We start from the raw sequence: 21405 nt of genomic DNA, 5'->3' as shown, positions 1-21405 counted from the left end.
CAGGCTGATTTTCTTTCCAGAATCATTGAATTCGAGGAATATCTTCCTCTTAGCAGTGAATTCTATCACTTGTGAAGATTGATAAGGCAACATGCATCTTCAATAAAGTAGTACCATTTCCTCATATATACCAACCTGTCCTGTTGATTGTCGTCATAATCGTTACCGCATCATTTCCGGAGGTGGTGCCATTGAATTCAATTGACCAGGGTAGCACCGATCATTTCTTATGGAAATTTTCAAATAATCGACTTCTTTGAATAAAGAAAAAAAACTTTTTGAATGATTTATCAATATCAACAATTATATTTTCATTCTATGCACAAAACAATCAATTGTTTTGGTTTTTATTAACATTTGAATCAAACAATGTGTTTCAGTATCTTATCAAAACAAACAGAACTTTTCTAACAAAATAAATAATTTAAAAAAAAAGTGAAGCCTCTTTTATTTTTTTGTTGTACTAGAAATCTCGTTCACTTGGCTAGTTACAGAAAATTTACATTTTGTTACTATTTGGAAATTATTTCGCCCCAACCGATCTTAATCTTTTCATCCCAACCGATCTTCAATGATGACATTCACAATTAATATTGACCAGACTTGCCCAATTTGAGAACTAACTATCCTCCTTAGGTGAGATCTGCAAGTATAAATTGAAATTATATTCAGAAAATTCATCTATAATTCAGTCAGATGTATTTTTGATGAGTACTATCCATTCACGCCAATTAATTATGGCAATTACCCATTGACCCGGATTAAATGTTTACATGTCTGGCTCATTAACGCTCTACGAACAATTTGATGGAACACAAAACGATTTTGTATCCCATCTATTGCTCTAGATGCTGCCATTATAAAACGCACTCTTCATAATGTGGCAAAGAGAAATGAAATGAAACTGACCAATTTCGATGATAAATCGGAATAATTACTCTATAATCAATGATGAATGCGGATCCCGGTTCGAATATTGTATTCTGGAAAAATCGTTGCAAGTCAACACTGCAATTTTACTTGGAGTCGATAACAACCACCACAAGGATTATTCAATAATCATGTACAGCTACAAACGATTAACTCCGCCATGCTATTAAGATAGTATGCTGGTCCCAAGCCCAGGTAAAGGAGGAGGGTTTGAGGCAACGTACTCTGTACTATCCTCAGTAAAACAAAAATAAAATCCTGAGATCAGGGAAAGAGACAAATAGAGTATAATTGGAGTTATTCCACTATGCTAAATCCCACCTGATCTCTCTTGGTGACAGGTCCCGCCACCAAGAAAATGCTTACAATATCGTTACAAACAAGATGATTGGATTGAGTGACAAGCCTCGGAGAAATGCTAGGGCGTCCACCTAAGTCGACGCGGCAGAACGGGCCCCGGTCCTGTCGAGAAATGGGCAAGGTTCGTTGACGTAAGCAAGTTAGTCCGAATAAAACGAACAAAACAAATACTTGTCTGCACGCTAAATGTTGGTACCTTAACTGGAAAGACCGAGGAACTCGCAAGAGCCTTTCGGAAAAGGCGCATTGATATCTGCGCTCTGCAAGAAACCCGATGGTCTGGTGCTAAAAGCTGAGATATTGAGCGCGAACACGATAATATTGGTTATAAACTTCTCTATTTTGGTAACCCACACACTCAATATAGTGTTGGCATTGCCATCTCAGAGGGTTTCCGTGATGCCATTAAAGAAGCCAACCGATTTGATGATCGGCTGATGAAGCTCACCATTATATCAGTTGATCGCACTATTCACTTCTTCACCGCGTACGCAACACAGACAGGTCGACCAGATGCCGAGAAAGATGTCTTTTGGCAACTTCTCGATGAAAAGACTTGTCACGTGCCTGTTGACGACTATATGATCATTGCCGGCGACCTTAATGGTCATGTGGGTGAAAAGGCAGATGGTAACAGGTGCCACGGGGGAAAGGGGTTCGGAGCGCACAATGAGGGTGGCGAGCGTATAATCGATTTTGCAGACACCCATGACCTTGTACTTATGAATACATGGTTCATCAAACGATTGTCTCATCTACATTTATAGTGGGAACAGCAAAACGCAAATCGACTACACTCTCATAAGACTCCAACATTTTGCAACTGTTACTGATTGCAAAGCCGTTCCCTATGAGACCATCGCACCTCAACATCGGCCGTTGATTGCCGTCCGGCGAATTAAGCCACCAATAAAACAGCGTGAGAAACGCACGATTTCGTGAATGATCTCGAAATGATCTCACTCACACGATTACTGACCATTACGAATGTGGAAGAATCATGGAACCAAATGAAAGACACGATCCACAAAGCAGCCTCTGCAACCCTCGGAGTCACCAAGCCGGGTAAGCGGTACATCAACCGAGATACTTGGGTTTAGAATGATGATGTTGAAATGAAGGTCCATGAAAAGAAACGCCTCTACCACAAATTTATCGATGATAAAACGCCTCCTAATTGGCAAATTTATAAGAATGCAAACCCGGGAAGCAAAGAAAGCGATCGCGGTCACCCGAGTCGATCATTACAAAAATCTTTACCATAAACTGGACACTCGGGATGGCGAAAGAGATCTGTATCGACTTGCTAAAAGCCGTAATGAACGTACGCAGGATATCGAACACTTCTGTTGCGTTAATGACAAGAACGTTACTTTGCTTACCAACGGTCGAGCCGCAACGGATAGATGGTGAGAATACTTCGAGCAGATTTCAACTGAAGAATTTGCTCATGTTCCACTTCTACAATCATCGCCGATATTTGCTCCAGTTCTACCTGTCAGGACAACTGGTGCTCAGAGGTGGCGGCGAGGAAGATGGGGCGGCAACCCTATCGGCCAAACCAAAATCAAGTGGCCGAGGAGAACCTCCATAGTGGTGCCACCGGGAGACGCTGTAATCACTTTGGTTTGCCGGCCGTGATTCAGTAGGCGAATGCTCCAAAGGTCTAATTAAGGGGATCAGACCCGAGTCTGCACGGGGACTCATCTGAAGTGGCAAATTGGTCACGAAACCTTACCAGGGGTATACTGGTACCATGGGAACCGGGAAAGCCCCTGGACTCACATACTTCGGGTGAACTCCTGTTGTATGTGAGGACAGCTCGGTTATTTGCGGTTGCCCCCCCCTAGTGGGAGTTTCATGGTGGTTGTGGTTATGCTCAAGCGAGAAGAGACCTTCGGGCCTCGACGTGGTGTTGCGTATCAACACGGGAGCCGTACTCCATAGTTCGGTAGAGATTTACGTAATTCTTGCATCCACCAGTATGAATTCTAAGCCATGCACTTGGTATAGATTGGTACCGTTGTAGCTTGTCTCAGCGGGGCTCTGATTGTGGTCACAAAATCAATCCGTGTCTTAAGAGGACCGTAGGATTAAGTCTCACGACAGGTGCCTACGTAAAACACCATGGGCTTCACTGTCAGGACAACTGAAGTCGAGGAGGCAATGAAACGAATGAAATCGGGGAAAGCTACAGAACCTGACGAAATCGTATCTGAGCTCTGGAAAGCGAAGAGCTCGGACCCAACACTGTGGCTCAATGAATTCTTTAATCGGGTTTTTCAGGAACGAAGAACACTATCTGATTGGCAAGAAAGTACCACAGTTCCAATATGGAAAAAGAAAGGTAGTCCAGCAATACACGCTGCGCGGTTACTCATGGAGAAACACCGTGAGAAGCAATGCCCTCTTTACATTCCATTTCTGGATGTAGAGAAAGCGTTTGACCGTGTGCCACACGAATTCATCTGATATGCTCTATGACAAAACCTAGTGCCAGAAGAACTCGTGCGCTGGGTTCAATTGCTCTACCACGATCCGAAAAGTAAAGTTCAAAATATGGCGGGTGTATCAAAACCGCTTCGTGTCTCTGTTGGTGTTCATCAAGGAAGCGCCCTTTCACCACTCCTCTTTCTTCTTGTTACGGACACCGTCACACGGGATATCCAACGTCCAGCGCTCTACACATTGCTTTATGCAGATGATGTTTTCCTAGCATCTGAAAGCAAAAATGATCTCGAGCAACTTGTCCAAAAATGGAATGATCGCCTCATGCAACACGGTCTCAGATTAAATCTAAATAAAACTGAATTTTTGACGACCGATCCCCATGGAACAGGCACAATCACTGTCAGCGGCCCAAAACTGAGCGATTTAAATACCTCGGATCGACGTATCAACGAACGTCTTAAATCTAAAATTTACCACAATGTCGTCCGTCCTGTCGCTCTCTATGGTTCTGAGTGTTGGCCAACTATAAAAGACAATGAACGACGTCTTGCGGTAATGGAGACGAAGATATTACGTTGGGCTAGTGGCGTCACACGTTTTGATCATATCCGAAATGAGGATATCCGCGATCGTTATGGGGTTGCACCGATCGTGAAAAAGTTGCGAGTGAGGCGTCTTCGATGGTATGATCATGTAATTCGTGCTAACGAGAATTCACTTGCCAAGATTGGTCTGAACATCAAAGCCGATGGTAAACGACCAACAGGCAGGCCGAAACAACGGTGACTTAATACGCTTGATGGGGATTTAAAAGCAGGCATTCGATAGAGCCAAATGGCGAAACCGATCACGGCGAGCCGACCCCGCTGGTGAACGGGAAAAAGGCTGAAGAAAAAGAAGAAGATGTGCTACAAACGATTGATTAGACAGGGAACTTTTGGTGAATGAACAGTACTTTTCTGCATTTAATTCAAGCCAAGCTATCTACAATCAATGCCCACCTAATTTATCTCCCTCACAGTCTGTTCCACTTCTGATTCACAGTCCGAACACAAGGCCTCCTTGATAAAATCGAGCTCTTCCCGTTCAGAAACCAATTCTTCATGTTCAGATGCTAAAAACTCTTTAAGCCTAAACCAAAAACAAAACTCATTAATAGATGTTAAATTTACAATTACAAAATGCTTCCTACCCCATTGAACGACTGTGTTTCAATTGTAACTCCATTTGGTGTAGATTTTCAGATTTCATTTTATGAACTTCACGAATTATTTTCGCCCATTGATCCTTGTAAAAGTTTTTAGATTTCTGAACCTCATCTAAACGTTCGCTAAGGATTCGCTGTTGAGTAGGAAGTTGTTATTGACTATTTCTATTTATTCTGAAAATATATATTACCAGATCTTGGAACAACCCAGCCAATTGTTCTCTCGGTAGAAAGCTCTGCTTCATATCTGCAATTTTTGCCTCCAATTCATTAATTTCGGTTTTCAGCTTTCCATTTTCGTGTTCAATTAAGTTTTTAGTCATTTCCATTTCCCGATATTTGAGCTCTTGAAGCTTCAGTTGATGAGCCATATCCTCCTCGATACGGTGCGCCTTCTCGCGAAGCTCCAGTAGACTCTCGGAGTAACTTTGTTCTAGCTCTGCTTTCATCTGTGATATCACACGTTCCTGTTCTAACTGGTGGACTCCTTTTTCCTAGAATATATGCAATAAGGAAAACGATTTTCTTGAGGAAATAAGACACAGAATAATCAATAGAACATTGTGAGTCTTATGCCCCTTAAAATGCCTATTGTGTGTGGAGGTCTCTCACAACGCCAAGGATAGCAGATGCTATAAATAGGTAGTGTTCGAGAAGCAGATCATCGAACAGTTTTCGCTCGACGGCAAAATGTTCATGATAGATACTCCGATACTCGAAATATTTTTTGGTCCATCGAGCCGGATCCGGCATCTGGAGACGCCGAATTTTTACGCTACGTTGCGAACATCTATATTAGAGTCGACGCAGTTAAGTGGATCATCGCAATTGCGAAGGAAGTTCTAAAAGCGACTAAGGATTTTCAACAAACTACTTCGTTGGCAATTGGAATCATCTCGAAGGTGATAGCGGCACTTCGTGAAGCAGGAACTTCTGCAATACATCCAAACAAACTCTAACAACGGGCTCATAGGCTCAACACGACACCTCCACTTTTTGTACCATGAGAGCAGCGTGATACCAACAAGCAGCGGAACGGATTCGGCCATCACCGTCCTCCAGAAGCACAATCTGAAGGAGTTCCTCAAGGTCATACGGATCTTCAAGAAGGATGCGAAGACTCGACACAGCGAGCTCTATCCTCAAACAAAACTGGAAGTACTCCATCGAAAATGGAAGACTTGCGAAGACAACCATCTTTCAGCCAAACAGAACTTGGCTCAAACCAAGGAACTTTTGCTGCAGTATATAATTCCGCTATCTTGCTAGGCCGACGGAGAAACTGTTGGAATATGGACATCAGTTGCACCATCTCTTCATCGACTTTAAAGCCGCCTATGATAGCATAGCCACGTTAAAACTGTACACGGCCATGAGAGAACTCGGTAACCCGACGAAATTTATAAGACTGACTAGGCTGACCCTGACCAATGTGCGAGACCAGATAAAAGCAGCAGGATCACTCTCAAGACCATTCGATATCAACAATGGTCTACAAGGGGATGCCTATCATGCGTCCTCTTTAACCTGGCCCTGAAGAAAGCGATCCGTGATGCTGAGGTAAATGCAAGAGGTACGATCCTCCACTCAATTACTAGCCTATGCTGACGATATCAACATCATGGGAAGAACCACCCGAGACGTACAAATTGCCTTCATCCAAATCGAGCAGGCGGCGCGAGATCTTGGACTGCACATCAATGAAGGCAAGACAAAATATATGGTGGTAACGTCAGCACCGAAAACCAACCAACCAACAACATCAAACCGCACTTGTCAAACGGTAAGAATAAAGATAAGAGAACACAACTTTGAGACCGTTGACAATTTCTCCTATCTAGGGTCGAAAATCACAACCGATAACAGCTACGATGATGAAATTCGCGCACGGTTGTTATCAGCTTACAAAAACTGTTCCGCTTGAAACGTCTCACCATAGGGTCAAAGCTCTTACTGTACAAGATTATGATCTTGCCAGTCCTTATGTATTCCTCAGAAACTTGGGTTCTTAGCAAAAAAAATGCGAACTCTTGGTCGCGTTCGAGAGAAGAATCCTCCGAAGAATTTTTGGCCCCCTACATGAGGATGGACGATTCCGTAGCCTACACAATGACGAAATCTATGAGCGATACCATGACCGTCCGATTATGGATAAAATCCGGCTCAATAGGTTACGGTGGGCGGGTCACTTAATCCGTATGAATGAGGATGATCCCACCCGGAAAGTCTGTAAGGGCAATATCTATGGTAGAAAAAGAAGACGAGGCAGACCCTGCCTAAGATGGAGCGATGGCGTAGGTCAGGACGCCAGACAGCTTTTAGGGATATCGAATTGGTGGACCTCGGCGCAAAACCGGGATGTCTGGAGTTCCTTATTAAGGAAGGCCTAGACCGGACACCAGTTATTGTGGTGTTAATGATGATGATGATGATATAACAGAATACGAACAAGCCACGGCAGAATGCGACGTGTAAAGCATCGAATTTGCGGAAAGACTGTTGGAGTTCAAGAGGCCAGCGGGACACCCCAACGATTCAGCAGATGGAACCTTACAAGCAGCAGAGCCAGATACGGTCAGACTGGAACGGATTAAGGTTCCAACGTTCTGTAGAACTTTCCCAAATTGGATTTCATTGAGAGACCTCTTCAAGTTTCGTGTCCACGAAAACGGCAGATTGTCCGGGGTACAGAAGCTACACTACCTTCGGGCATCTGTAAAGGGAGACGCATCGCAGCAAATTAAGCATCTTAATATATCAGATGACAACTATTTCGCAGCTTGGGATCTCTTGGCAAAGAGATACGACAAGCGCATTATTGTCCAGCCACTTTTGGCCCAGTTTTCGAATATAAAACTGCAGTAAACGCCGAAAAAAATGATCGATATGGCCAACGGGCTTATTACGAATTTCCAAGACCTGGAAGTCGACCCATTCGACGCAATCATTATGTTCATTCTGCAAAACAAGTTTGATCCAGAGCCTAGAGCAGAGTGACAACGAAAAATTGGCGCCACAATGGACGTACCTAAGTTAGAGGCGTTCCTAGAATTTCTGGAAACTCAGTACCATATCAGGTGCAATGCCACTGTGAGAAAATTTCGTTTTCACAACTCAGTTCCCATAACAAAATTAACTGGTGGCAGCGGTGGGATCGTCGCGAGTTTTCCCAAGTGAAATTTTGATAAACTTCACCCGGAGCGAACTAGGCTCAGAAACAAATAAAAAACAAAGGTGATAGAATCGCCTTCAACGTGGGAAATTTGGAGAAAGTTGTCCTCTAGAAAACGAGGGCAGCCATCAAGGCAGTCCATCTTTAGCCTGTGGGAAGCAGATCTGCCCAACGATGGAAATTTAATTTGTGAAAGTTGTCTTCCTTTAGCGAGGGCAGCCAACAAGTAGCGTCATCTTTACTCTTTGTGTGGCAATGCACAAACAATAATTTTACATGAAGAATTCGGTAATTGGGATGCTCTCAAGGCGAAACTGAGGAACAAGTGCTCACTGTTTTCATTAATGGGTTGAAACAGGAGCTAACAATGTACGTAATAACCCAGAAACCGAAGACTCTTGAAGAAGTTAGTCGGCTTGCTCAAGAGGAACAAAAGTTGGTGTTAGTCAGACCTTCAGTGAAAAAGGACTTTACGGATAGAAATGTGTCGCGGATTCATAACATTCAAACCGATAAAAAGTGTTACAATTGTGGTAAAATTGGGGATTTTCAGCGTGACTGTAGAAATAAAAAATTATAGCACAGAAAATTGGATAATAATAAAAACCCTTCAGAGTGAAATTATGCGGTGTTTCCAACGATTAATTAATTGAAATAATAAAACTTGTTGTTTCTTTTTCGTTGGTGTGGGTATTTATTCTTGCAAATACCGATATTTCGGGAACCACTTGTTCCCTTCATCAATGCAAACAAGTTTTATTATTTCAATAAAAACCCTGACAATATCCGGAAAAATTAAAAAAAAACTCCGCCGTAGCCGGTCGCAAGCCCGGTTGTGAAAGGAGGAGCTTCAGTCTGAATGGCTGTACGCCACCGCAGTGTCTCAGGGAGTAGGTGAGGAAAGTGCAGGAGCTTTACAGTCTTGCAGATTACTCACTGAGGAAACTATCCCCACACCTGGCAGCTAAAGATAGAATGCACCACCAAAAATGAAAAGAAGAAAAAATTTGAGGTCCGGTACGGATAACCGGCGGAAGTCGTCTGACTTGGTGATTGGGTCGGGCTCTCGTAATGGACAGCATGTCATCGAAATCGCTGGTCGTGGGGCGGTTCGACGTCTAGGTGCGGTCATCGCGGAAACTGGTGAGAGAGGTGACACTGCAGACAACAGTTTCAGTACTCGCCGAAACACTCTTCTCCACCGTCCAGTTGAGGTTTCCGCTGAGGTTTGGGATGAATGGGATGAAATTCGTCTAGAACGTCGGCGAGACTCACTAAGGTAGGACATTGCTAGACTGTTCCGGATCAGCACTGACAATGCCGACGGGTGAGAAATAAAGTGCAGAGCGTTTACCGGAACCATGCCATCCCCAGTGAGACACCCGTAGTTGAAATTCTGGACACACTAAAGCAGAAACTTTGTCCACCCGCCCAGCAAAATGAGTGGATCACCGCCGAAGGCACTCGCCATGCCTATACGCCTGGCATGAATTTTCCGGATGTTACCGAAGAGGGAGTTCGACGAGCCAAAAACAGCTCGAAGAACTGGAGGGGCCCAGATCTGGATCGGGTGCAGAATTTCTGGTATAAGAAATTTACCAGCGTACACAGTCGATTGGCACATAGTATAAATAAGGTCATGAGTCGGCCGGAGAAATTTCCACCCTTCCTCACTGCGGGGATTGACTACCTAATCCCTAAGAAGGACACGGTGCAGCTCCCCGCAGACACAAGACCGATTACTTGCTTACAAAGGGTCAAGGGGATGCAAAGAGCAACTCATTATCGACTCGGTAGTTGTAGGACAAGCAACTAGAGACCAAAGAAACCCTTTTTAGTTGCTATATCGATTATGCCAAGGCTTTTGATAGCGTCCCTCATGTCGATGTCCTACATCTGTATCGCATTGTTCCGAAACTAATAAAGTTTTTGGCGGCAGTCATGGAACGGTGGCATACCACTTTATCAGTGCATACATCTGGGGGTGCTACCTCAGAGCCCATCCCCCCCATCCCGTATACGGAGAAGCATCTTCCATCGTTGAGTCCCCTTTGATTTTGTATGGCACTGAACCCCCTTTCATGGCTATTGAATGATGCTAGAGGGCATGGTTTTGACATACTTTTGACTACTAAGATGACATCAAGCTGTGTGCTGGTACTGACGATCATCTTAGAAGTCTGTTGCGAATAATAGACATGTTCAGCCGTGATATTCGGACGGAGTTTGGATTAGACAAGTATCGAATCCAAGTCATCTCCAAACGTCATCACGAGCTGCATGCCGGCCATAGCATGGGTGACCGCCACACCGAAGCTATGACCGAGACAGACTTCTACAAGTTCTAAGAATTCTGCAAGGAACCCATGCTCGAGTTGATGATCTGAAGGATGCTCTGTTGTCCTAATTTCTGCGACGTGTAAAGCTGGTGCTGAAATCGCATATCTCGGGGAAGAATAAAATAAACGTGTTGAATGTATTCGCTATCCCTTTCACTGGCTTATGCATTCGGAATATTGCCGTGGACGAAGACCGATCAGGAAAACGTCCAGCGGCGGAACCGGACAACTATGTCCAAATTCCGAATGCATCATCCAAAGTCTGCCGTGGTCTCGTGACATCAGAGGTAGAGGCTACGAAAACGTTCGGCGCAATCCGAGACTCACGTCCACCTGTATGTAGAAGTAAGTGCGAATCGGAGAGGAGTTCGCGGCAGCCAATCGCAAGTTTTGTGATATTAAGTTAGATGAGGAGAAGAAGAAGAAGGTACGAGAAGAATCGAAACCTAGGTGCCCGTATCGACCAAAAAGCAACCTTTGCTCAGAAGGTCGAAAATTGTAAGCCGACGTGGTACTGCGCTTCGGGTAGCCAACGCCGAGACGCCCAGGGAGCCTAGTTTTTTTTATTGAAATTGAAATTACATTATTGTGCATTTAGTTGCTTGAGTTCTGAATTTACGATGCTACCAGCAAATTGTCGGGGCTGATGAGGGTGCGACTACCCGAACGCCCCTTTTTGGAAAGCAGACTTTGACCGTGATTTCGATCGAGATCTAACTTCCAAACGTGAAGTACTCACAGTCGTTGTCAATGTGGAGACCGCGTCCGCAAGTGTAGTCACCATTGATCTAAGGTCCTCGACTTCCCGACATGTGTCCCTACACCTTTCTGCGACCACGGGGCGTGCGTACACTTCACAGCGGTCCCGAATCCGGGCAGGCCAAGATAGCGCGAGTGCTCTCCGGGAGCCGCTGCAACTACAGCGATTTAAAAAGCTCTGAGCCGGCCTTATCCCCATCCAGCTGCCTCATTTTTCGAAACAGTTGGCTAGAGATATGGTCGCCCAAAGTCGCTTCCTCACTTGCTGACAGCCGGCGTATGAGCTGCTCCTTTAGCTGGACGTAGGAGCAGTCCTCCAACACATCCGAGACTAGCCCGATCGTCTCCTCGTCGAGACCGATAAGCGCATTATTAAAGCGCGGGGTTTCCGTTGTGACATTTTGGAGCGCAAATTGCGTTTCCAATTGGCGGAACTACATTGCCAGATTGCACCACCAAAAGGGGGCCACCCTGACCAATAAATTTCAATAAAACTCAATTCATTTATATAAGCCGATTCTAATTTGTAACTAGGACTCAGCTTTGAAAAAGATATTTATATGAAATAAGCTAGTTCATACCTGCAAAGTTTTATGAGCTTCATCGAGGGCTGCAGTCAACATTGAGCATTGTTCTAGCTTTTCACTTAACAAATTCTCCTGTTCGCTTTTCCGCTTTTGCCATTCCGCTGTCAAATGAGCCAAATGAGCCACCTCCTTGCGTTTCAATTCTACTAAAAACACTTCCTGTTGCTTTAATTTCCACTCTTCAAGCTCCTCGACAATCTTGTAGGCCAGATTCTCATCCATGTAGGCGCGCGGTTGTTGTGTTAGGCTAGACAACCTTTTGACTTGGCTATTAAAACTCAGCCCGAGATCGTCTAAATAAACAAAAATATGAGCCATAGCTATCTTTTCGCCGTTCTGATCTTCCATCAATATGACACCAGACCGTTTTTCTTTAGTTCCAACTAGAAGAATTTCATTGTCTAAATCTGCAGTCGCATGTACTCCTCGTGGTCCGTTTATAGTGAGAACGCATGGCTCGCATTCGATTAAATCCAGGATTTCATCCGTTGTTGATGAAAAGAACAATTGCAATTCTAAGTCTCTGAATTCAATCAAATTCGAACAGATCTCTGTCAACTCAATATTGGCTATAGTAAAGGTGGTGTCAGATTTCGGATGATGCAAACTGATCTGCCAGATTCCAATTTCCGGTCGCCTAGTAAACTTCACCGTTTGGAGGATCAAATTGAAGCTAAACGTTCTTGGAATATTTTTTGCGGGTCTTGATTCGTTCTTCTCCATTAGAAGTGTATCGAAGTCGGTTTTGTCTGGATTGAATTGAATTAAAGGCTCGGAGCGGGTGAGTTTCGGTTGCTTGCCCCGGGAACTCCGTATTTCAGCCTCTCGAGCTGACACCAACTCTGTATCACTACGAGTCGCTCGCACTTCTTGATCGTTTCCAGTGGGCTTTGAATCGACATCTTCAGTGGGTGGGAGTTCCAGAGTGTGTTGTAAACAAACATCACCTCCAGCCTGGTTGTCTATAAACTCAGCGACTTGTGGTTTATCTACAATAACTTCGCAATTACTGATTTTCGTTGTTGAGAGATATTTTAAACCAAAAGCATATTCGACATATGGTTTAAGTGCAGTGGGTGGAAGGTCGAAGAGCGTTTCAATCATAAAGGAGCCTTCGCTTTCCATGGTATTTTCATTGTCCCCATAGCTTGCAACGAATTCTTGAAGAGTCTCAGCTTTAAGGAGATTTGAAAATAGAAATCGAGCATGACCTGAAAGGAAATTGACATCATTCTAGCAAGAATTCGGAGGCAATGTGTATGTACAAACTCACCGACTATCGTGTCGTTGTAATACAAATCTATTGGAATATATAAAACTCGCCGAAAATATTCCTTCAAGCTTCGTAAGGAGCTTCGGAAGTGAATGGCTATTTTTTCCTGAATCGAGTACAAGCCATTTCCCTTCGGTATCAAAGAGCAATGCGTAGGACTTCCCAGGAGGTTATAATGGAATCGAAATAGCTGATTCATCGGTTCCTCTGGGTTAACAATCTGAAATTAAACCACTGTCAACATAATGCAGGAAATTAATATAAAATTTCTCGTACGTGCTCCAAATTTCTAGCGTTTTTAAACATTAATTTTACTATAAATATATCACAGTTCGTGTCCATGTTGCCAACTTGAAGGAGTCCTTCGTCTTGCAGTAATTTTATATAGAGTCCACCTTGAGATGTAAGCATGTCAGCCGTGTTGCAGGGCTCAATATGAATTGACTCTAGCCCCTCAGTGGTTGTCTGGAAATATAAAACAAGCAACATCACTCTGGAGCACACATGCTGCGAACACTCACGTTTTGAACATTCAGCATACCACTGTCTTCATCGAGGTTACTCTTGTCTGTAATTGTGACGAAAAGCAACAATTCTGGCTTCTGGGTTCGCCATTCAGAGTTAAGACCAACTAGTTTATGCCAATGAGGTTTTGCCTGAAAAGTCAAAGCAATTTAGAATTGAAATTTTATTGAACTTATCGGCACTAACATTAACGGCTTTCTTTTGCGGCACAATGGGTATCCCTCGAATAGGAACCAGGATGTATCCGATCAAACTGCGAACCTCCTGTCCATTGTTCATAAGTGAACTGTAGCATTCGACTTTGATGGGAAGGTTTTCAGTTTTCATCCTAAAATAAGAAAATTAATGAGAAAATATCGGCACCGACGCCTTACACTCAAGGAACCTTAGTTTCTGTGATCAGACCTAAACAGACAATACATAAATAGTTTCACAATGACCCTCAAGTTCTTTTCATGTTTCATCTTGACGGTGGATCATAAGTCACCTGCCAATCAATAGCCCGGGGACCATCCTCTCTGCATTGGAAAAGAAGCTAACAGGGCCCCAAGCCGAAGTGAAACAGCATACGCCGACGCTACGTGGGTCCTTAGTATGGGGACTCTGAATTTCTTGGGCACCTTAACTTTCAACTAAAACCCATACCCTGATAGGCGGGCTAGGCAGAGATTACTCGTGGGAACAAGACATAGATTCCAAATTACAAAATAAAAAACTAACAATAGAATAAAAATTTTGATGATACATAGCAAGGGGCGGACGGCAGATGGACTAGTAGTTTCCAGCTTGGAAACCGCTGTCGTCGAACTGGGTGTAGCGGGTATCAGCCATACTACTACTAACCCGAAACTATCGACGTTGGGGCACCTCATAAAGCAAAGACCGATAAGAATGTCGGCCAGCGAAAACCACCAAGAAGAGGCGATTCACTGGAGTTCTGCTCAAGAGCCAGTATCAGCAGGCCATACATGGACGGGCGGAATGAAAACGACATCACTAAATACCAGCTGTCAAAGAATACAACAGCAAAATATGGTTTGCAGAAGCCCAGAACCACCTTCAAACGCACACGAGGCCTAATTGTCTGAGATGGTCATCGTGCATCTCTTGGACGGCAAAGGCGGACAGGGAGCATCTACCCCCGCTTTAATTCCTCTCAATTGATCCGGGGTTCCATGTCACAGCATCTGAGAGCCAATTCTTCAGGGACGTTCTGGGTTGGTGCGTCGCTAAGATCAACGATGCCAGGAAGGTGTAGAGCTCAAGATTCCCAGGAAACCGAGGATCTGCATGAATAAGGAGAAGCTCGCCCAATCCTCGCACCTCGAAAACCCCAGAATTCCCATGAACAATCGGATAGTTATCAAGGAGAAGCAACCCCTGGTGAACTGCTAAACTTTTCTGCTTCGCATAAATAGACTGCCTGAAAGCACTAAAAAATACGTTTTATAAAGTGCGGTTTGGAGTCAAGAATAATAATAATAACTCCGCCATAGCCGGTCCCAAGCCCGGTTGTGAAAGGAGGAGCTTCAGTCTGAATGGCTATACACCACCTCAGCGTCTCAGGGGGTAGATGAAGAAAGTGCAGGAACTTTGCAGTCTTGCAGATTACTCACTGAGGTAGTTATCCCCACACCTGGCAGTTATGTATAAAATGCAAATCCATATAATGAGAAGAAGGAGAAATTTGAGGTCCGGTACGGATAACCAGCGGGAGTCGTCTAACTTGGTGACTGGGTCGGGCTCTTGTAATGGACACGACGTCTGCTAGTCGTGGGGCGGTTCGACGTCTAGGCGCGACGACGACCAGGACCATTGCTCCGCCTGCTGCAGCTGTTTCGCCTCAATCTATGGCGACCACTTCAGCAGGTTCGCGTGGGCACCGGATGCCCATAAATAAACGAAGTTTTGAAGAAAGGTGCGGTTCTCATGCCTATATCAATCAACAGGCTGCATCGCACAGTCGAGTTCGGTTAAGCAAATGCCAACAGCTGCTAAAATTCCACCCGACTGCACAAGTACATCTCCAGTGTCATCAACAAAGTTGCAGTTTGTGCAAGCACAATCGTGTGGGAGGCAGCCGCAACAACTGCAGATGCAGCGTGTACAATATATAAAATTTTCATCTTAACAGCCACCAGCAGCAACATAATCAACAAGCGCCTCATCAACAACAAACTTTATTATTAAATAGGTTAAGTCATTATTCGTTTTGCATTTTTTTGTTAACATTAATAATCATTATAGAACCTCCGCAAGAGACGGCGACGATATTCTCTTCTAAAAATTCATCGATGGAGTTCCGCTCACTTGACGAGTTTTTTATTTATTTTGGTCTGCGCTTCAAGCATCCGCTCCGGAGTGCGTCGGTGATTTCTCTTTTCTCTTCCGTACGGGCATTTGGAGGTGCGATCTGCCGTCGTCAAATTAGGGTCTGCTAAAATTCGGTACAGCCGCGTCCTCGACTTAACTCGCGTCGTTAAACTTAGCTTTTGTCATGTCATTAGGCAAAAAAGACGTGGCAGGCCCATCAGACCCTCAGGTGATCGCCCTCGCTGCGCGCGTCCCTCCCTTTTGGCGAAGGAACCCGGAGTTGTGTTTCGTTCATCTGGAGGCGCAATTCCAGATGTACGGAATCACAGCGGACGCGACCAAGTTCAACCATGACATTGTAGCCCTGGATGAGGAGACCATCCTCCTGGTGGCAGACAATTTACTTAAAACGGAACTAATCAGGCGCCTCTCGGTAAGTGAGTCAGCTAAGTTGAATCACTTGCTGGCAGGTTTGACGTTGGGCGATCGAACTCCCAGCCAATTGCTTCGCGAAATGAGGCAATTGGGTGGGAGCACGATCGACGACGACCTGATGAAGTCGCTCTGGCTGCGACGACTTCCGAAGAGTAACCAGGTGGTCCTCGCGTGCGCTCCCGTGTAAATTCGCGCCTACTTAAAAAAAACTAGGTCGGGGGTCTTGGTGACGGCCACCCAGAACGCAGCGCCACGTCGCCTAACAATTTATGACCCTCTCAGCAAGCGCAGTTATCTTGTAGATACTGGTGCGGAGGTTTCGGTTCTTCGCGTACCCCGGCACCACCAACTGTTCCCTTAATCTTTGAAACTTGCAGCGGCGAGTTCCTCTCGTATTAACACATACGGGTACAGGCAACTGAACGTGAGTCTTGGCTTGCGTAGGACGTTCCCGTGGCGATCCATCCTGGCGGATGTCAGCTTCCCCATTTTAGGCACAGACTTCTTGTGTCATTATGGGTTGCTAGTGCACTTGCAGAAAAGGTCTGTTATAGACTCCACAACCAACCTTAATTCGACAGGCAGAATCTTATCTCATCCCAACAACAATCTTTCCGTACTTTAGAGGACATTACTGGTTCTCGCGTTGTGGCACTCCGCCAAAAGTTCAGCCAGGTTACTACCGAATGTAGTCTCCCTAAACCAGTGAAGCAAAATGTGCAGCACCACATTAAAACTACTGGTTCCCCTATCTTCTCAATGGTGCGTCCCCTACCACCCCAGAAGCTGGCTATTGCACGGAAAGAATTCAAACAACTTATGCAACAGGGTATCTGCAGACCTTCAGACAGCTGTTGGTCTCCCCAACTCCATATGGTCCCTAAGCCAAACGGCGAATGGCGCCCCTATGGGGATTATAGAAGGCTAAACGCACAAACTGTTCCTGACCGATATTCCATTCCACACATCCATGACTTTGTGCATCTTCTCGCAAACTGCAGCATCTTTTTGACCTTGGATTTAATCAAGGCGTATCGCCAAATCCCTGTAGCTCCATAAGACATCCCAAAGACAGTAATATACACACCTTTGGGCTCTTCGAGTTCACACGGATGACTTTCGGGTTGTGCAATGCGGCGCAACCTTCTCAAAGGTTCATTCACTCGATCCTGTGCAACCTCGACTTCTGTTTCGTATATTTCCTCAGAGTCTGAGCACTTAGCCTATCTCGAGGGCATTTTTCAATGTCTCCTTGAGGTCGGTTTAGTCCTAAACGTTGATAAATGCCAGTTTCTCCAGACACAGGTGAGATTCCTCGGCCACTTCATTTCCCCTGACGGAATTCAGCCCGACCCAAACAAGGTGCAAGCAATCTCAAGCTTCCCGCGTCCGAAAACTGTAAAGGATTTTCGGAGCTTCTTGGGCATGTTAAACTTCTATCGTCGTTTCCTACCCAAGGCCGCCCAACACCAGTCCGTTTTGAACGCGTACTTGTCTGGCCTCAAAACAAAAGACACACGAGAGATTGTGCGGTCTGAAGAGGCTGTCCGCGTGTTTCACAAATCCCGACAACAACTGGCTGATGCTACACTCTTGGCATTTCCTCGACAAGATGCACTCCTAGCTAGCTCCTAGATCGAGAACTGCACTCCTAGCTGTTCTTGTTGATGCCCCTGACATCGCAGTAGGTGCTGCTCTTCACCAAAAGGTGAATAAAGTCTGGCAGCCGTTGGGCTTCTTCTCTAAACCGTTACCCCGTTCAACGGAACTACAGCACCGACGATCGAGAACTGCTCGCCGCGTACTTGAGCATTAAGTACTTCCGCTTCTCCCTCGAAGGCAGACCCTTCACAGTGTTCACGAACCATAGGCCTCTCAGGTATGCTTAGAAACAGAAGTCCGACAAAGCGTCCGCTCGTCAGCTTCGACACCTGAGCTTTATAAGCCAGTTCATGTCCGACATACGGCACGTGTCCGTCATGGACAACATAGTTGCTGACACTTTGTCACGTGTCTCCAGGGTTAACATCCCCGCCTCACTCGACTTCTCGACTATCGCCAAAGCGCAGGAGGATGACGCAGTACTTCAGAGCTTCAAATCCAACCCCAAATACACATTTCGGGAGTTGCCCGTCTTCGGCTCGAACCTCGTATTTCACGCGGTTCACGACTTAGTGCATCCAGGCATCAGGGCGACAAATCGGTTAGTCACCGAGAAATACTTCTGGCCCTCCATGAATAAGGATATCAACTCCTGGGCCAGAGAGTGCATTTCATGCCAGAAGTGTAAGGTCACCAGGCATCGTAGGCCCTTCGCGAGACTCGTACGGTTTCAGGTATTGCCTCACAGTCATCGACAGGTTTACGCGGTGGCCTAAGGCAACATCTCTGAGGGACATTGCGGCGCAATCTTGTGCCGAAGCCCTCTGTCGAGAGTGGATCCCCGCTTTGGTGTCCCTGCAGTGATCATCACTGACCAGGGAATGCATTTTGAGTCCACCCTTTTCTCGGATTTAGGCAAACTCCTGGGATTCAAACGCCAGCGGACTACGGCATACCACCCGCAATCCAATCGGATGCTAGAGCGTTGGCACCGGACCCTGAAAGCCGCCATTATAGCTCGAGACGATCCGTCCTGGCCTCAAGTCTTGCCTCTCGTCCTACTTGGCCACCAAACACCTCTCCAAGAGGGATTTGCTGCCAGCCCCGCGGAGCTGGTATACGGGGAGAACCCAAGGCTCTCAAGTGCTCCGGACTTCGACAAGAGATCGGGGCTCACAGATTTGGGATTGTTGCGTCTGCTGAGAGACAACCTTCGCCACATGAAAGCCACACTTCCCACACGACACTCGTCCACACCTGCCTGCGCGCCCAGGGTGCTGGACACGTGCACGCATGGTCAGGACGGATGCACACGAAGGCCCGTACCGTGTTCTCGAGCGTGGAGAGCATTTCTTCCAGTCCGAGATTGGGGGACAGGAAAAGACTGTCTCCTTATCCAGGCTAAAGCCACCAGATCAACGTCGCGTTCCCTCAGTTCCGACTTCAGTCGCTGAAACCCCTAGGTCTCATCTGGGGGCGGAGTGATGTAGCGCAGCGGGGTCGACAACATTCGAAATTTATTTCGAACTCCCCACTCCCCTTTTAACTAATAACATGGATAACAAGGGTTTGATCATCCGGACTTTGAAGGACGCAGCCTGCCACTTTAGTTTACATTTAATAATGGTTGATATCGCTTTTGACTCACTTTTTAATTGACTTTTTGTCTGTCTCCCATATCAAGTTGCTGTTGAACTGCGTTGATTGTCCTGCGGCCGTAACTTCGGTCTCCAATTTATTTCCGCCCAACGAAGCGGTCACCATGACATGCTCGCACTTGAAATTGAGCCCAACTCCTGCAAAGTGACCATTTTACATTCACTACTCCCTTAAAACTCCAAAACTTTCTCAAAATCCCTTTACCTTCCTCGATGTGCAAGACAATAATAAACTCATCGTTCTCCTCCATTCTGACTGGAACCCAACATACAAAACTGCTCTATTGAAAGGTAATCTATGGGAGAGCAAGGATGGACACGGAAATTGTCTAATAAAAATATTTTTCTACAAAAAAATCCACCCAAAAACAAACGAAGAAATTCCATGCGATAGTTGCGATTGGGAAAACCCGAGCAATCGGCGACAGTTGCATGTAAACAAATACGAATAGCTGTCAACTGTCAGTGAACTGGATTTGACCGTTGTTTTGTTTACAGGGCGCGGCGTGAAACCGACTCGCGAGTTATGTTGGTGTGGGCGGACGGCGGTTACCTTGGGAACGGCAGGGCGGCCGATTTTCGCAAATTCTGCTCGGTTTCATGACATAAGCTTATTGGGAGGATGCAACGGAATATTCACCATGGCCGAGTGGAAACAGATTGCATCGTTTTCATACAATTTCAACGCGAAATCTTCAAGAGACGCAAAAATTTAACTCAAATTCAAATTTTTAGCGCTCGATGACATCACTGGTGCGCTCTCTCAAATCCGTCTTTGCAGAGCATAAGAGCATTTGTTGGATTTTGAAGGACTCTCAGAACAATGTCAATGCAGGGAAATTTCAGATGAACTAAGAATGGTGGATTTCTAGAGCGTTACCATATTAATTGAACTTTCAAATAAAAAAAAAATAAAAAAAGGATTTAACAGCTTAAGCTTAGTGCGGTTTTGTGGTCTCAGCTACTGGTTTATTATTCTCTTTTCAAAAATGTAGAAAGATTCAAACTTTATACTACTCACAAAACATGCAGGCAATATCCGTAGATATCCCTAGCTTCCTTAGGTGATAGTTCAGTGTGAAGGATACCCAGAAAATAAAACCACCATGGAAGACGAGAGAAGGAGGAAACTTACGGTGCAGGGGCTCGGAACCCCAGTACCGGCGGCTTTTGGAAGTGAGCAAGTGGGCTCCCGGTCGTTGATATCCCTCGACCGCAGTGCCTCGGGGGTGGACAACTTAGCCACCTTGGCACATAATGTTACAAGTGATTTGGGTCTGCAGAAGGAAGTGTTCAAGCGAAGTACGACCTTACCGAGAGCACCAGTAACAATAACAAACAAAGATGAACTGAAGGCAGATTTTTGGACAACAAAAACCATGATAACACCCACCGCATATGTTCAAGATGCGCAACAGCAGGAGGTGCTCCAGAAACAAGAAAGGGATCCATTCAAAAGAAGCTCGTCAACTTTGAGATCTCCACCAATGCCAAAGACAATAAAGGATAAAGTACAGGCAAGGTCAATAAACGCCAAAACTGAAGGAGCGTACAAAAGGAGTAACCCTGCCGGGGCTTATAGGGAACAGAGCCCCGATCCGGAGGAATTACTCTTCACCCACCTTGGAGCAAAAATAGTTGAGCTGTCCGGGTTTATCAAGGACAAGCACAACGCGTACCAAACCATAAAGAATATGGTTAGGACTATTAGAGTCCTCTATAATAGATCGCAGATGGAGGAAAAGAATAATAAGGATACCCCGAACACCTCTGTGCAGCATGCAACATGCAACA

General features: G+C 45.4%; 1 protein-coding gene across 1 annotated transcript; it reads right to left on the bottom strand.

Annotated features, from left to right (window-relative positions):
• Nucleotides 1-282: 282 nt before the first annotated feature.
• LOC119660533 (centrosomal protein of 120 kDa) lies at nt 283-20036 on the bottom strand. Its single transcript, XM_038069162.1, has 11 exons — nt 19817-20036; nt 19602-19749; nt 13790-13931; nt 13600-13734; nt 13355-13543; nt 13079-13298; nt 11800-13016; nt 5140-5442; nt 4934-5082; nt 4743-4872; nt 283-643 (listed from the first exon to the last, which is right to left on the bottom strand). Exons 1-10 carry the CDS (start codon nt 19860-19862, stop codon nt 4743-4745), a joined length of 2679 nt encoding a protein of 892 aa, XP_037925090.1. The 5' UTR covers nt 19863-20036; the 3' UTR covers nt 283-643.
• Nucleotides 20037-21405: the final 1369 nt, after the last annotated feature.

Source organism: Hermetia illucens, chromosome 6, assembly GCF_905115235.1.
Source record: "Hermetia illucens chromosome 6, iHerIll2.2.curated.20191125, whole genome shotgun sequence".
NCBI lineage: Eukaryota > Metazoa > Arthropoda > Insecta > Diptera > Stratiomyidae > Hermetia > Hermetia illucens.
Note: the sequence above shows the minus strand (reverse complement) of the source record. Positions and strands in the feature narration are given on the sequence as shown.

Excerpts from the sequence above, each read along its gene's own strand:
- LOC119660533 (XM_038069162.1), bottom strand. The coding sequence starts at position 19,862 with ATGGAGGAGAACGATGAGTTTATTATTGTCTTGCACATCGAGGAAG. Across the intron at positions 13,544-13,599 it reads GTATGCTGAATGTTCAAAAC|ACAACCACTGAGGGGCTAGA; the intron begins GTGAGTGTTCGC and ends TTATATTTCCAG. Across the intron at positions 5,083-5,139 it reads CTGGGTTGTTCCAAGATCTG|CGAATCCTTAGCGAACGTTT; the intron begins GTAATATATATT and ends CCTACTCAACAG.